The following is a 15,201-nucleotide window of genomic DNA, read 5'->3' on the forward strand; positions in this document are numbered from 1 at the left end:
AAGGGTATATTTCCAAAATTTTATTTGAAAATACTTAATAAGGATAGGAAAACATGACAAAATACTTGTTTTTGCGTAAGGATGATTATTCATGTGGGTCCATTTTGAAAGTAAATAGTGTCCACCTCAAATGCCCCCCCCCCCTCCTTCTTGGCATGGACAGCGGGCAGCGCACTGATGAAGAAACAACCAAAAATCAAACAGATCATGTCGATCACCTTTTATTGTTGAAAACAACATTTACAATCTACTCCTTCATATAAATGTCTCTGTACAATATATTTACACTTGATGAGGAGCTAATACATAGATAAATATAGACAAAGGAAGGATGGCAGCTTCTGTTTCAGGATTGATTTACTTTTTACATGATGAATATGAAATGAAAATATGACAATTGTCTCAAATACATCAATACTCAATGATGGTTGCAAACACAAATGATCTGGTTATTTACTAAAAGACATTCATCCACCTTAAAACAACAAAAATCAGTAATTTCAACTTAATATTTGTAGAATTAGAAACAAATCCAATAAAGATTTATTTTACATGACACGATTTCTGGGAAGCACAGCGACTCAGTATCGACATACCATTAATAATATTAAGAGCTACTCACTGGCATACCTACTGGGGGGGGGGGGGAGAAGGGGAGGAAGAGAGAAGGACAGAGCACAGTCCCCCCTTCCCACATGGTCTTCCAGATAAACCAGTGGAACTACACATATGATACACAATTTATTATAAAAAAATAATTCAAAACTTCTCTCTATTGAACAGAACATGATGGTGTTTACAACAAACCAAATATCAAATTAATTATGTAGTACTGCTTGTTGACTAAGCAATGAACGAGAATACAATACATATATATACAGATTACAGAATTAATGTACAGATAGCATAAACCAAGTATCATTTACATGTATATCGTGTAACTTTGAAAGCATGATAAGCAATCTGATACAGCAGAAATTGAGTTTAAAGGCCCCATCACACTAAATCTGTTTCAGGTAAATGTGTACCTAACCATATCATATAACTCTCAGTACAATTGCATAGCAACAGCAGCAATGGTAATATTTTTATTAACCAGGGCCCAACAACATAAAAGTAAGCGATAATCGTACACTTGATTTTCATGATTGATTATAAATCGTAGTCAATGCAATCAATCGTAATAAAATATCCTATGATGATTTTAAGGCTTTGTGTTACGGGCACCAAGTACAGCTAATGATTGGCGTGATCTGTCTCTTTGGAATACAATAAGAAAAAAAAGAAGACTAATTTCCATCTGCTTGAATGATACATACACTGAACCAAGGTGTGGACCATATTGGGTGTACAAGGGGCCTTAACTAGAGGGTCCTGATACGTAACAAATACAATCAATCTTACAAATGACATTAAATAATTAATGTGTGGAAATGCTTTGTAATGAAACATGTAATGAGGATGGTAATTAATTGTAAGATTGATTGTAAGATTAATTGTATGGTTGATTGTATCTCAGGGTTCCTGTCTTTGATACTGTCAAAAATGTCCTTCAAAAAGCCCAAACACAACCATCAACACAATATAAACCTCTTCTTATATATGGCTTGAAAAAAAAAAATGCGGAACATAAAGATTTATGAGACAGGCCTCATGAATACTATTTCTAACGGACTATTCTATCAAACCTCTTCAACAAAATATGCATGTTATACAATAAAAGGTAAATAAACATTCTTCAATCGTACATCTTGAGGAACATAATCAAAACTAAAAGGAAATTTATGCCTCTGTAATTACACACCCATTTTCTGCAGGTTTTTTTCATTCTCAGATGGCCCATGTGACCTTTGAATCATCACTCCCATCTGGAATCAAATTTGAAGTTCACGACCCCTCAAAGGTCATTTGGTTATTGTGACAACAAGATGTATTTATTCATATGACCTCTGTGACCTTAGAGATTTTAATTTATGACCCCCCCTCCAATCTAGTCTGACCATCCCCGCTCCCATAAAGATTCCTGAACAAAGTCTGAAGTGAGAAATAGATGTCAATGTGCATACATCTCTGTGATCTTTGACCTTGATGCCCACCCCAAACAAACAAACAACTACTCGGATCCTTGTCACTCCTAAAAACATACTTGGACCAAGCTTGAAGTTGATCTTCAAAAGTTATTGTTAAAACGAAAATGGGAGGGATGGATGGCCCTAAAACAGAATTGCCTCTGGCAGCAATCTAGGCCTACTGGCAGTGGGCAGAAACCTGTCATCAAATAATAATTAGACCTCACTGCAAACAAAATGCACAAAATAATGATAATTTAAAACAATATTATTTCTCATACAAGTAAAATGAAAAATGCTCTCATTAGATATAGTCTGCAACTCTGTATTTGAATAGGTCAATATAAATATAGAAAATAAGACATTTTTTTAAATACAGATTTTTGGGGGTTTTACTTCATAGCTACAAAGGTAAATCAACACCTCTCAATTTGCTATTCTAATAGCTGTTAGAGCCATGTTAGAACTCCTACCAATGCAATGAATGGAGTTCTGAGAAAGCAACCACAAAGTAAATGAGAGCAGCATAATGCAATGTTACTTGGGTGAAAAAAAGTGGTTCACTTTTTTTTTAATATGAAAGATAAAATCAATTATAAATTTCAGCATAACTGTACCTCCACAGCAGAAGTACAAGTTGTGCCCTTATTGTGATATCGCTCCTTTGCATAATCATGAGAGAATAGGTCGACAATAGGAGTTTAGCTCATCCTTCATCCTTTAGTTGATATTTCTTTGATTTTGTAAATTCTAACTCATGGTGTGTACTATGTATTATGCAAGCCTATTGGGGAAAGGTAAGTGGTCTACCCACAGGAAAATTTAGGCCTCGCATAATAATAAACGATTGTGGCACATCCTGTATTATAACGCACACAAATTAGGATTGCAACTCTTGTACAAAGTAAATAAAAAGAATCGGATTGTCTGGCTGGGAGTACCATTGATGACATTCAATGTTTCTGTATTAGTCACAAGACCAGAATTGGTGTCCGTTTTCGACAACAGTTTGATACAAAAGATGTCACACAGGAACTCACAGAGATGTGAATTGAATCTTATAAATATGGGCTTGTATTTTAAAAATTGTACACTTTTCATCCTTACCATTCAAATATTGCAGCTAAAAATAGTTTTACTATAAAAATGGTGAGAATAACAACATGTGGTTTTTTATAAAGCTTGCAATCAGAGATGTTGGAACCAAATCTAGTCAACCATTCACAATGCACATCAGTAGCTTACAACAGAAGCCGCTAATACCTATCATCAATAAGACATTCTTCGAAACAAGACCAAGATGAGCAGACATCAATGAACTCAATGTTTCAGGCAATATGCCTTCATTAAAAAAAAGGTATTGCTGAATCATAATCGAGATGAAATAATCATGAAAAAGAAAATTACAAAAGGGAATTTCAAAGAAAGTTATGGTAAGTGTGTCCGTCAATTGACCCATTTGATTTATATCCTCACTTTGATGAAGCCATAATATAGATGTTATTTCACATATGGACAAAAATCTTTGAATAAGAATAAAGATGTAGAAAAGAACAAAAATAAGGGAATAAAAATAGATGATTAAAAAATGAAGATCACTATTCACAAATTGATATCATTCTCAATATACCAACAAGATGCCGTTTGGAAAAAAAGAAAAAAAGAAAAAAAATATGCCCTTTGGAGCTCAAACTTAATTATACGAAGAAGGTGAAAGGTGTGAATTTTAGCTCTGCGACAACCCCAAAATTAATCGATCATCTCATGGGGAATGCAGTTATGAACAACTCCTTTAATATGTAAACAAAGTGAAAGAAAATAGATTGGATGCAATTCAAAAGTGCAGATCATATACAAATTAGCATTCGACTAGTATGAAGACATTGTCAATTTGAGATCACCATGCAGGTTTTTCAGATTGGGATTAATTCAAACATGATCAATTAATTGCCATTTGTTGTTCAAAATTTCATTTCTCTTGACTTTAAAGTCTCATGCTTTTATTAAAGTGCAGTTTGCAGGTTTGAGTTAACTGCAAATGAAATAAGGGTTCAAGTTCCATGGGAATTTAAAAATTTTGGTTGGAAATGTTGCAGAGAAAACTAAACTAGATTCCATAATATTTTAAGATCACTTATCAATTCAGGGTTTCTTAGAAGCTTCTGTAATTATATACTCCATGACCCCAGGTTTTTCAAAGAGTTCATCTAGCTTCTCATCATCATAGTCACCCTTGAGAAGTACATTCAAGGTTCCATCTGAGTTCTTCTCAATGTCCAGGAATGAGATAGCTTCATCTAGGGTCAGATCATCTTTGAATGATGAAGATGGCTTTGGCTGTCCTCTGAGGGAAGATGGTTCAGCTCGAGAAGATATTTCCGGAGGTCTTGAGTTCGTTTCATCGGTGGAAGTTCCACCTTGGGACAGTGTCTTTGAGGGTAGAAGACCAGATTGAGTGGTGTCTTCATTCCGGTCACACATAGCGTCATCAATTTCATCATCAGAAGCAACGTCCATATCTAAGGAGAGGGGCGAGGATCGATCTCCTGCATCAAAAAGAGCCACATGGTCTTCATCATTCCCCATAGCAGCAAAGGATAAACAAGCTGCATCATCATCAGTCAGAGTATCCCCAACAGAGAAGCTTTCATAATTTTCTTCTCCATAAGGATTTGCATCATATAAGGGATTGGTGGAGTCCTCAGCACTAGAACTTTCCCCTTGCTTCTGGGTTGTTTGACCATTCTCAGTAATGGATAAACGTTTTGCCGATTCCTCAGCAGAGGTGATAGCTCTAGGATTTGCATCTTCTATGTTCCTCATGACATTGTTAGCAGATTGAAGAGCATTTTGGTCTGATGGACTGGCTTCAGGCTCCTCACTTCCTTGGCTTTCCTCCTGTGAAATACAAGTTCCATCTTTAACTATGTCAGCGAGATCTTGCTTTTTGTTCTCAGCCTCACTTTGTTGGCTTTCCTCCTGTGACATACCCGCTAAATCATCCTCAAGGTCAGCGAGATCTTTCTTGTTGCTTTCAGCCTCACTTTGTGGGTGTTTCTCCTGTGACATACCTGATCCACCTTTCACAATGTAAGTGAGTTCTTGCTCTTTGTTCTCAGCCTCATTTAGTTGCCTTTCTTCTTGTGATTTACCCGCTACATCTTTCTCCATGTCAGTGAGATCTTGCTTCTTGTTCTCAGAGCCATTGCTATGTTTGTCTTCCTCAGCAACATTATCATCTCCTTTCTCTGTTTTCATCTCATCCTTCTCGTCATCACTGCTCTCTTCATCATCCCCACTAGCTCCATCACTGACATCATCATCACTATCACTGTCCTCAGAATCAGAATCAATTGCGTCAATCAAATCTTCATTGTCTACGCGGGTTTTCACACTTGATATCAGATCAGCCAGGGCACCCGTTGTCCGTACTGAGCATGTTTTCTTCTGTGAGGTCATTGTTAAGTTCTTCTCTTCTGCTTGGAGCTGGTTGCTTGACACACCTTCTGAGCCTTTGGAGTATGAAGTGGAGGCTACATTTTCAAAGTCAACACAGTGTGAATTTACCTTTTCATGATGGCCTTCCTTCGAGGAAATGTCCCTTGATGCTGTTCTATGGTTTAGATTCCTAATTTCATCATCATCACTTTCTTCAGAAGATGATGAAGAGCTGGATATATCTACCATGACTTGGGTTTGTTGAGCATTGTTTTCCTTCTTTCCAGTTACTGTACACTTTCCTTCTTGAAATTGTGAACGTTTAACTGTCAAGGCTGCCACGGCAGAGGTACTTTCTTGATCATTTACTTCATCATCAGAACTAGATTCCTCACACAATAAGTCTTTTGTTTGTGGAGATTCTTGTTGCTTCAAAGATTGGCTTTCGTCATTCATTCCTGCAGGTTGAATGTTATTTGAGACAGCAGGTGTCAGGTTAAATGTAATTTTGGGGTTATTTTCTTTCTCATCGGCAATCAACTCATCACAGATCCTCTGTCGTGTAACTTCATTTTGCTTCTGTGATACATTTAAATAACTCCCTTCTTTAGGTTGTAAGCTCTTGGAAACTGCAGATGTAAGGACAGGTGTGCTTTCTTGATCTTCTTCATCATCAGAGGAATCAGAATCCAGTAAGTTCAAATGTTCATTAAGCTTCTCCAAAGACAGTTGTGCCTTTGCCTGATAGCTGCTTGAGGCAAGTCCAACAGATGAAGTGGGTTTTGTGTTGCTTTGATAGCTCATCTGATGGTTCGATGAGGAAACACCAATGGGTTTCATCATTTCAGCTGAACTCGGTATGCTATCTGTGGCACGAGCTGTAGAAGTCTGATCCCCTGGAGTCAGTGGTTTGCTGGAAAGTTTCTCTGGATCTCTCCTACCATCAGCTGAAGTAGAAGGTGAGACATCGGATTCAACTCTGGTGGGCCTCTGGGCTCCATTAGCCTTCTTTCCTTCAGAACCTATTGCACTGGTATCGCCTTTCAATCTGTTCATTATTTCATCTATAACATTCACTAGAGGAGCTTTGGGTGGTTTTTCACCCATTCCTCCTTCACTGCTGAAATTGGTTTTCTTGGAGGAGCTGTTCCCAGGTTTAGCGATTTGCGTGTACTGAGATTTTGTAGGAGTGGAAGAAAACTTCCCAGAATCTTTGCCTATTTTGGATAGCTCTTTGGTCTTAGCTGGGCCTTGACTTTCACCTTCTTTCAATAATTCTGAATTCTCCTGACTCTTTGATTTTTTCTTTGCAGTAGCCCCTTTTGACTGTTCAACAGTGATACCATTCTCTTCTGCTATGATTAGGAGATCATCATCATCAGAATCGTCACTTTCCACCAAACTGGGCTCTTTTCTGGGTGCCAATTCCTTGACATTTGGAGCTGATATTGGAACTGGAATCTTCTTACCAGTTAGTCCTGTATGTGACTCTGCTTCCATTCTATCTTCAAATTCGTCTTCTGAGGAAGAAGAATTATCCAGATCAACGACTGAGCAAACATTTGAGCTTTCCCTAGTTTCCAAAGATGAGCCCTTTTCCTTCCCCTTGTCATTAGTATCTTCTTCATCCTCACTAGCAGGGATGAAACCATCATCGCTATATTCCTCTTCCTCATCATAATCCATCAAATCCTCTTCAGGCTCAGCCTCATCGCTGCTTGACACGTAACACTCAATCGGTAAAGATTCTTCTTCACTGTCATCATCGTCCATGCCGTATAGTGAATATTTGTTTTGTATGCTCTGTAGGGAACCAGATGGCACAGAGCTGAGTGAACGTCCTTGATCCTTCTTTGCTTGTTCTTTGGTCTCGGAAGACTTCTTCAAATCTCCCACCGTAAGAGGAGAGTAACTCACACTCTTTTGCTTAGCTTTCAGGACCAGAGTCTCATCGGCTGGTACAGGTTTTTTCAAGGTTGATTTTTGTGTGCTACTGCTGGATTTCTTATCTGAGTGAAGTTTTTTCTTCTTGCTCTTTTTCCTCTTGGATACACTGACTTTGTTAGCACTACTATCAGTACTTGAATCCAATTTGGGGTATTTTACGGTTGGTGGTTTGGTCGTTTTCACTTTGCTTTCCTGTATTTTGCTTTCTGAAGACGTGGAAGTTTTGTGTTTGCTCAGATCAGACATAATTCGATCCATAGATTCTGCAAGCTTAGAGCCTTCAGGGAAAATAATCTGCCCACTACATCTTGCATGATCTGAACAAAAAAAAAACAGATAAAAAAAAAACCATGTTAATCAAATCTCATTTGTATCATAATGACATTATTAATGAAATAAAAATTTATATTTTAAACGTTATCTCCCACGAAGAAAGAATGCCACTCAATAATTCTATAATAATGGTAGCTTACAATATCTGCAACATGAATTCTAGCTTTCTCTGAAAATTCAATTCAACAGCCAAAACTTTGCTTGCTTATAGCTATGTACAATTCAGAAAAAAATTGTATTAACCCCATCTAGGCCAAGGTATTTTGGAAGATCATATGGGCGAAGGGGGGGGGGGGGACTTTCTACAAAATTCTGTATTAATTTATTTCATGCGAATAGCGATTACTTGATTATGCTAATTTATGCATAATTAGTATGCAACATCTTACTTTTTCCTCTAACTCCCTAAATAAACTCCAAATGTTCTAATTTCGGTGTAGAAACTCTCTGAGGTGTTCTTAGCAAAAAAAAATTTCGAAGGAAAATTATGCGTGCGTTGCACACGACACGAGCCTGAAACGCAAGCACAATGTCCCATCAGATGTGTCCCTTAAAAAGTGCAAGCCCTAGATACTCTATGTTGCAATCTGGGCATATCTGAGGGGTCTTTCCTCCTCAAATTTAATCATATCAAATGGGTAAATCTGATATAATTTGCAAGTAAAAAATCAATAAGAACAAGGCTCATAAAATTTAGTCATTTCAGATTCTAATTCAATTTTAAGCCATCAAATTTATTGTTCACACCAGTGACTCTTCCAATCTCCATTCTTATCGGTGATGTAGTCAAATAAAGATGACAAAAATTGGTAGTGTCAGAGTCATTTATACCATAAATGCGCTTGTCTAGCTCAGCTGAGCCTGCAAGTGGGTGCTAGTGAGCAGTGCTCGCCTGCCTGGCAGGCCATGCCCGTCAAGGATGAGAGTGGCGGCCAGCTCAACCCCAGTACATGCACCACCGATGATGCGGCATAAAAAAATAAATCCTTTTACACCACCAAAACCTAGATAGGGTTAAGCTAGAGGCACACATTTGCATATTGGATAGCCGAGTTAGCTCACTCATTTAATGCTCAAATACAGACATACATGTAGGTTTTCCCAGAAATTAAAATACACAGTCCCACAAGTGCTTGTCTGTGTTGTGATCTTAAATGCTATTATTTTTTTTCAGAGAACAATATTATGATTTCAAAGAGTTAGGCTTATGTTAATCTACCAGATCTAGATCTACGATGATACAGGGGCAATTAACCTTGATTTTAAAGACTTTTGCATGGAATAATTATCTGCTACGACTATATTCTTTTAGCTTTGGCTTCATAGCAGGAAGCTGGTACACAGAACTAGCTTGGAACAGCCTTATGGGCTGTTGACAAGCTACTTGTCTAAACACATCAGATAGATTCACAGTTTGGAAACTGTCTGCTTTCCATCCAACAGGTCTAGTTATGTGTGCACATTTCAACGTGTGTTGCACTACCTGACTGTTGGGGATGCAGAATTCAAAGATCAAATTATATAATTTTACTTACGCAGCAGACTGCTATGTACATAGACCAGACGTCTCTGATGTTTCTTGACAAGCTCTTTTTCCTTTAGTAGCGCTTTCTCCTGCTCCGTCAGCCTCCCCACCTCTTCAACAGCCTGTATTTTATTCAAGGAAAACAAAAATAGAAATATTAGGATAGGAATTCACATCCCCTGCAGTGACACCACAAATATTACCGTTGAGTAACACTTTTTTTTCATATCGAAAGAAAATTTAAAAAATTATCTCAACTGCCACACGAAATGTAAAATTCAATTTGAAACCAAGGTTACTATAATATACTGAGAGCTATTTTGTCGTAGTACATGTGTGGTGTTACAAATCTGAAGGTGAACTTTTGATTAGTTTAAACTATTTATTGTCGATGCTATGTTAAAGGGGAATACCATCTGGACAGCACATTCTTTTTTTAACAGCAGAAGAAAAAGAGAAAAATATGATCAAGGTTGGATGAATATCTGAAAAGGTTGAATGGGTAATCAGGTCACATGCACACTGATCTCCTGCATCATGAATCATAAACTCCATGAATTGCCTATTTTTACCAAACAAGTGGAACGCCTCTGGCAGTCTCACAGTCTGCATTATGTGATTCAATATAGCAGCAGTGCTGACTTTGAAAACTATTGAATAAAACATTCATATAATAATAAAATACTAAGTTCATTGACCCCAAATGACCTTTGATCTTGATCATGTGACCAAAGACACTGCAAAACAATCGGTGATATTTAATTACTCTTACATGTCTATGTTTCATGTACTAGATCCATAAACTTTTAAAGCTATGGTGGCAATTCAATAGGCCTACCCCCCAACATGGCCAATGTTCATTGATCTTAATAAATATTTGAGGCCTGTTCCAAAAAGAGTTACTTTGCTATTATGGTAACTTTGCTATTATGGCAACTACCTTGGTTCTGATTGGCTGCTGAGCCCTGTTACCATGGTAGTTACCATAATTAGAAAGTTACAACAGTTGTGAGTCCTTTATGAAACAGGCCCTAGATCTTGGTCATGCGACTGCTGACTGTTATTATGTCAAGTTTCATAAACTAGATCCATAAACCTTTCAAGTTATGATGACAATTCCACAAATGCCCCCAATAAAGCCAAAGTTTGTTGACTCTAAATGATCTTTGACCTAGGTCATGTGACCCGAGACTCAGGCAGGATCTTCAGTGATACACCATTACCCTTATGTCCAAGTTTCACTAGATCCATAAACTTTCTAAGTTATGATGACATTTAAATAATTTAACCTTATTGTTGGAGCGCCGCCGCCGTTGGAAAAGCGGCGCCTATAGTCTCTCTCTGCTATGCAGGCCAGACAAAGATTGTTATCATTTTAACTGTATAACATTATTTATACCATAAACATTTATTTCATAACACTTGTAAAAAAGTTAGCTAGTTCATTCATCAAGAATCACAATAACTTGCAATTTATGATTCACAACCAATGAGGGTGCAGCAAATACCTCGGTCACATTTGCTCCACGACTGCTGTACGGCGAGTCGAAAACAGGCGTTCTATTCATTTCAATTCCAAACCACCTTTATGTAGCTATTACAACAAGTGGAGTGCCTCTGGCAATCTCACCTGCATTATGCAATTCAATATAGCAACAGTGCTGACTTTGAAAACTACTATGAAATAATTATTCACAAAAAACACCAATCATATAAAGATACAATACTATGTTTATTGACCCTAATATGATATTTGACCTTGATCATGTGAGTGTGACCCAAGACTTGTCAGTGATACTTGATTACCCCTATGTCCACATTTCATAAACTATATCCAAAACTTTGAAAGTTATGACAGCAATTTAATAATTACCTCCAACATGGCCAAATTTCATTGACCTTAAATGACCTTTGACTTTGGTCATGTGACCTGAAACTTGCACGAGATGTTCAGTGATACTTGATTACTCTTATGTCCAAGTTTTATGAACAAGATCAATACGCTTACAGAAATATGATGGTAATTCAACAAATACCCCCAACTTGGTCAAAGTTCATTGACCCTAAATGACCTTTGACCTTGGTCATACACTTGGTTACCCTTATGGCCAAGTTTCATGAACTAGGTCCATATAATTTAGAAGTTATGACGAAATTTCATAAACTTAAAGGTAAATGCCAGTTGTGGTAACGATCTCAGAGTGACTTTTTACAGAATCCAATATAATGACCACCGAAGTGTCTGTTTGTATGAATAAAAAATATGTTCCAAAGGATTCTGGAAGAAATTGTGTAATTGCTGAGAAATAAGCAAAATAAGAGCGGAATTTGGGCACTTCCGTCGGGTCTTTATTCCAGCAATAATAATATACTGTCCCACGTGTGCCTATCTGTGTTGGCGATCTTCAGTGTGATCGTTTTTCAGCTTAGATTTTATGATTTCACAGAGTTCAATTTATGTAACTGTACCAGATCTAGATCCACGAAGATATAGTAATACTTAACCTAGGTTTTACAGACTTTCTCACGAAATCAGTGTTTACTGCTACTACTATCATTTAGCTTTAACCTTCGGTTAAGGTTTGATGTTGACGCCGCCGCCATCGTCGGAAAAGGGGCGCCTACAGTCTCACTCTGCTAGACAAAAATGTTAAAAAAGGCTGTTTTTGGCTCGCCATGCGGCTGCCGCAGAGCAAATGTGAACGAGGTATAACAATCTCTTTTTCATAGACCTTATGACATAACTATCTCAGAGGATGTAGGAATACACGTGAATAGACTTTTAAGTACAATCAAAACCATTTTCCATTTTTTTTAGACAAGGCAAAAGCGATTTTGTGTCTCGCCCAAATTTGTACTTATTCTGTTTTGTTTTCAGGATATTTGGAATGTTATTTGAACATCAATAGATATCCATTCAACAAATCTATTAGACAAGGCAAAAGCGATTTTGTGTCTCACCCACTTATGAAAATAACCAGAAATATCGTGATTTGCGAGGGCACGTAACAGAATTGTATCGAAACTTCATTGTGAAATGACTGGGATGGAATAACACTTGTCATAAGAGTCTTGCACGTAAACTTTAATGTTGACCTGAAAATGACCTTTGAACTTACCATGTGACCTCCGACTGCAGCATAACATGCAGGTCCCCCAAGTCCATCTACCATCCAAGTTTGGTTGAAAAGTGACTGACGGTTGCGGAGTTAGGTGTCATGAGAGTCTTGCATGTAAACTTTAACGTGGACCTGAAAATGACCTTTGACCTTACCATGTGACCTCCGACTGCAGCATAACATGCAGGTCCCCCAAGTCCATCTACCATCCAAGTTTGGTTGAAAAGTGACATATGGTTGTGGAGTTATGTGTCATAAGGTTTGTGACGGACGGACAACATTTGGATCCCTAAGTCGCGCCTTCACCTCTGGTGGGCGAGACAAAAATTACATTTCATTTTTTTCAACCATACAATGTGAGGAAGCTGCTGTCATATGATGTCACAAATAAATAAATAAGATTCTGATCACTTTTTAAATATTTGATGGATTTTCCTCAAACCTTCACCAATTTTTAAAATCATTTTTCCTGCTACATTTTTTGTCAGTGTAAACTTTCCCTTTCAGGGTTTTCAATGCTTGTTGAAATTAACGTACACTGTATACCTGATTCAAGATGTGTATCTTTGGAGGCATTTTGTTTACATCTGAAGAGGATCCATGCAAAGCAGTGTTGAGCTGTTGGAATGTCTTCCGGAGATCGTCCCTTCGTTTACGCTCCAAGCGATTGTGATGATATGTGCGATTACCATCCGTCTGTGGATTTAATGAAGATGAATACAATTAAACTGCTATTTTATCTTATTTATGACCTCATTAAAAGCACATCTTGATACAAACAGATTAGAAATACATGTAGTTGGGAAGGGGGTAAATTAAAAAGCACAAAAGGCTCATATGAATAGCCCAAGTTGATTTCACTTCAACTATTTAATATACATGATACACAATACTTACAAATATAAGATAGGGCAAGAAAAAAGGAGAGCTAGTGAATTAAAACAAATTCTTAAAAGAAAGGGGTTGGTATATACATGTGTAGTAAATATTTGCAACAGCGTACATGATTTAAAATTATAATCCGGGCTGAAAATATTTAAATTTGATCTAAATGCAGTAAAATTCACAGCGCAAAAAAGGGATGATAAATCTGATAAAAAAAGTTTATTGAATTTTAAAGTTAAGCATTATTTTGTGAAAACGTTTAAAATAAACACACGACATCATGAATATGCAATAAGTGAGCTAAGGAGGTCATGACCACATTGTTTTCTTATGTTATGTCATAAAGTAATATTTCTTATTTTCATTCATGTGTTTATATGTCTTCTTATAATACAGTAAGAAGCAGCAATATCTTTCACATTAAATAAGTTGTCATCCAATTTTGTTAAATTCTTGTGGAAAAATATTTGAATAGAAAAATTATAATAATAAAAACAAACAAACAAAAGAATAAGTGGGGATATGGCATCATCAGCTAGTTCATTGCATGTTCATGAAGCAATGCATAGAATTGTTAAACTGAAATAATGAAAAACTTTAAAATGTGACAACTTTGTTATTCTTTGTCAGATTCCGATAAATCTTCATTGCTTTGTTTGTTTGATTTTCTATATCTGTTCAAGTCAATTTATTTTCAGCCTGGAGTACCCCTTCAACACTGAGAATTCATAGATATTGATTTCAGTTCAGAGTCTTGATGCTTAAGTGTACATTCTTTTGTTATATCAAAATTGAATAAACAATCAATGTAAATTTACCCAATATAAAGGACTCCAACTAACTAGGAGTGAATGAATACTATTTCAGAAACTCACATATAAACTCACTATTAATACAATTCATATGTCATGATTTGAACACGATCTGAAAATGTTCAAATTTATGATTTATGTCTGCAGTAATTGCAGAAAGATCAAATTAATCATTCAAGTTCAATATTGGTCACAGACATTACTTATAAAAAGTTAATTATGTAGCCAAGATTAGTAGTTGGTGGAAGCATTTATAATTTTACGACTATAAGACAAACAAAGCGGTGCAAACTTTCCTCAAATTGGATAACATATCAAAGTTTCTGATTAACTTTGACTCCTAAATTGCAATTTTGACTGTTTTTTTTACTTACTGTGTGATTGCAAAAACATATCAAATGTAAACAAAGATGTTCAGAAGTGAATTCACTTGCTCTGGTGATGAAAAGAGGAATTAATACCCCCTTTTTCACATAAGTACAATATAGTACTTTACGTGCTTAACTGCAAATTTGTCTATACCAATCATCTGGCTTCATCAGAAATTGTACGGCACTAGAAAAAAATATCAAACCATAGTCATTTTATTTGATATCTGAATTCAGAATTATATATTATTGAAACAAAAATAATTCATTAAAAACAGGATACAAGTACAAATATGGCTATTACAGATAACTTACAAGTTCACTTGTTTTCTCTTCCTCCTTCGACGATTCCTTTTTCTGTATAGAAAAACAAAAAAACAAGTTGTGAGTGTGTCATGAAACAGTTATGATGCGAAGGATATACATGTAAACTATTAAAGGGATATGTTTTATTGAAGAAACATAACATCCAAAAAGTATACATGTGTGTGCATATGTTTTACTTGTTTACTTAAAAGCCCTTTTCAAGCATGGTACGAGCTGAAGATTTCAGGGTGTCTTTACCATTGTGATTTACAATATCTAAATTTGTAAAGTATGTGCTCATAGAGCTATTTATATAGAAATAACGGAATTATCGAGAGAGGATGCTACTGTACATGCCAAATTTGAGCTAAAACAATCCCAGTTTATAATTCTAAGAGC

General features: G+C 36.4%; 1 protein-coding gene across 3 annotated transcripts in view; it reads right to left on the bottom strand.

Annotated features, from left to right (window-relative positions):
- Positions 1-205: 205 nt before the first annotated feature.
- Positions 206-15,201, bottom strand: part of LOC129261074 (uncharacterized) — a 44,536-nt gene continuing 29,540 nt past the window's right edge. For all 3 annotated transcript variants that reach the window (XM_054899106.2, XM_064099263.1, XM_064099264.1), the window contains exons 4-7: positions 14,812-14,853; positions 12,978-13,127; positions 9,323-9,434; positions 206-7,771 (exon numbers count right to left, since the gene is read on the bottom strand). In XM_054899106.2, the coding sequence (XP_054755081.2) occupies positions 4,212-7,771; positions 9,323-9,434; positions 12,978-13,127; positions 14,812-14,853 (3,864 nt within the window). In that variant the 3' untranslated portion in view covers positions 206-4,211. The remainder of the gene's footprint in view (positions 7,772-9,322; positions 9,435-12,977; positions 13,128-14,811; positions 14,854-15,201) is intronic.

Source organism: Lytechinus pictus, chromosome 5 (assembly GCF_037042905.1).
Source record: "Lytechinus pictus isolate F3 Inbred chromosome 5, Lp3.0, whole genome shotgun sequence".
In the NCBI taxonomy this organism is placed as follows: domain Eukaryota; kingdom Metazoa; phylum Echinodermata; class Echinoidea; order Temnopleuroida; family Toxopneustidae; genus Lytechinus; species Lytechinus pictus.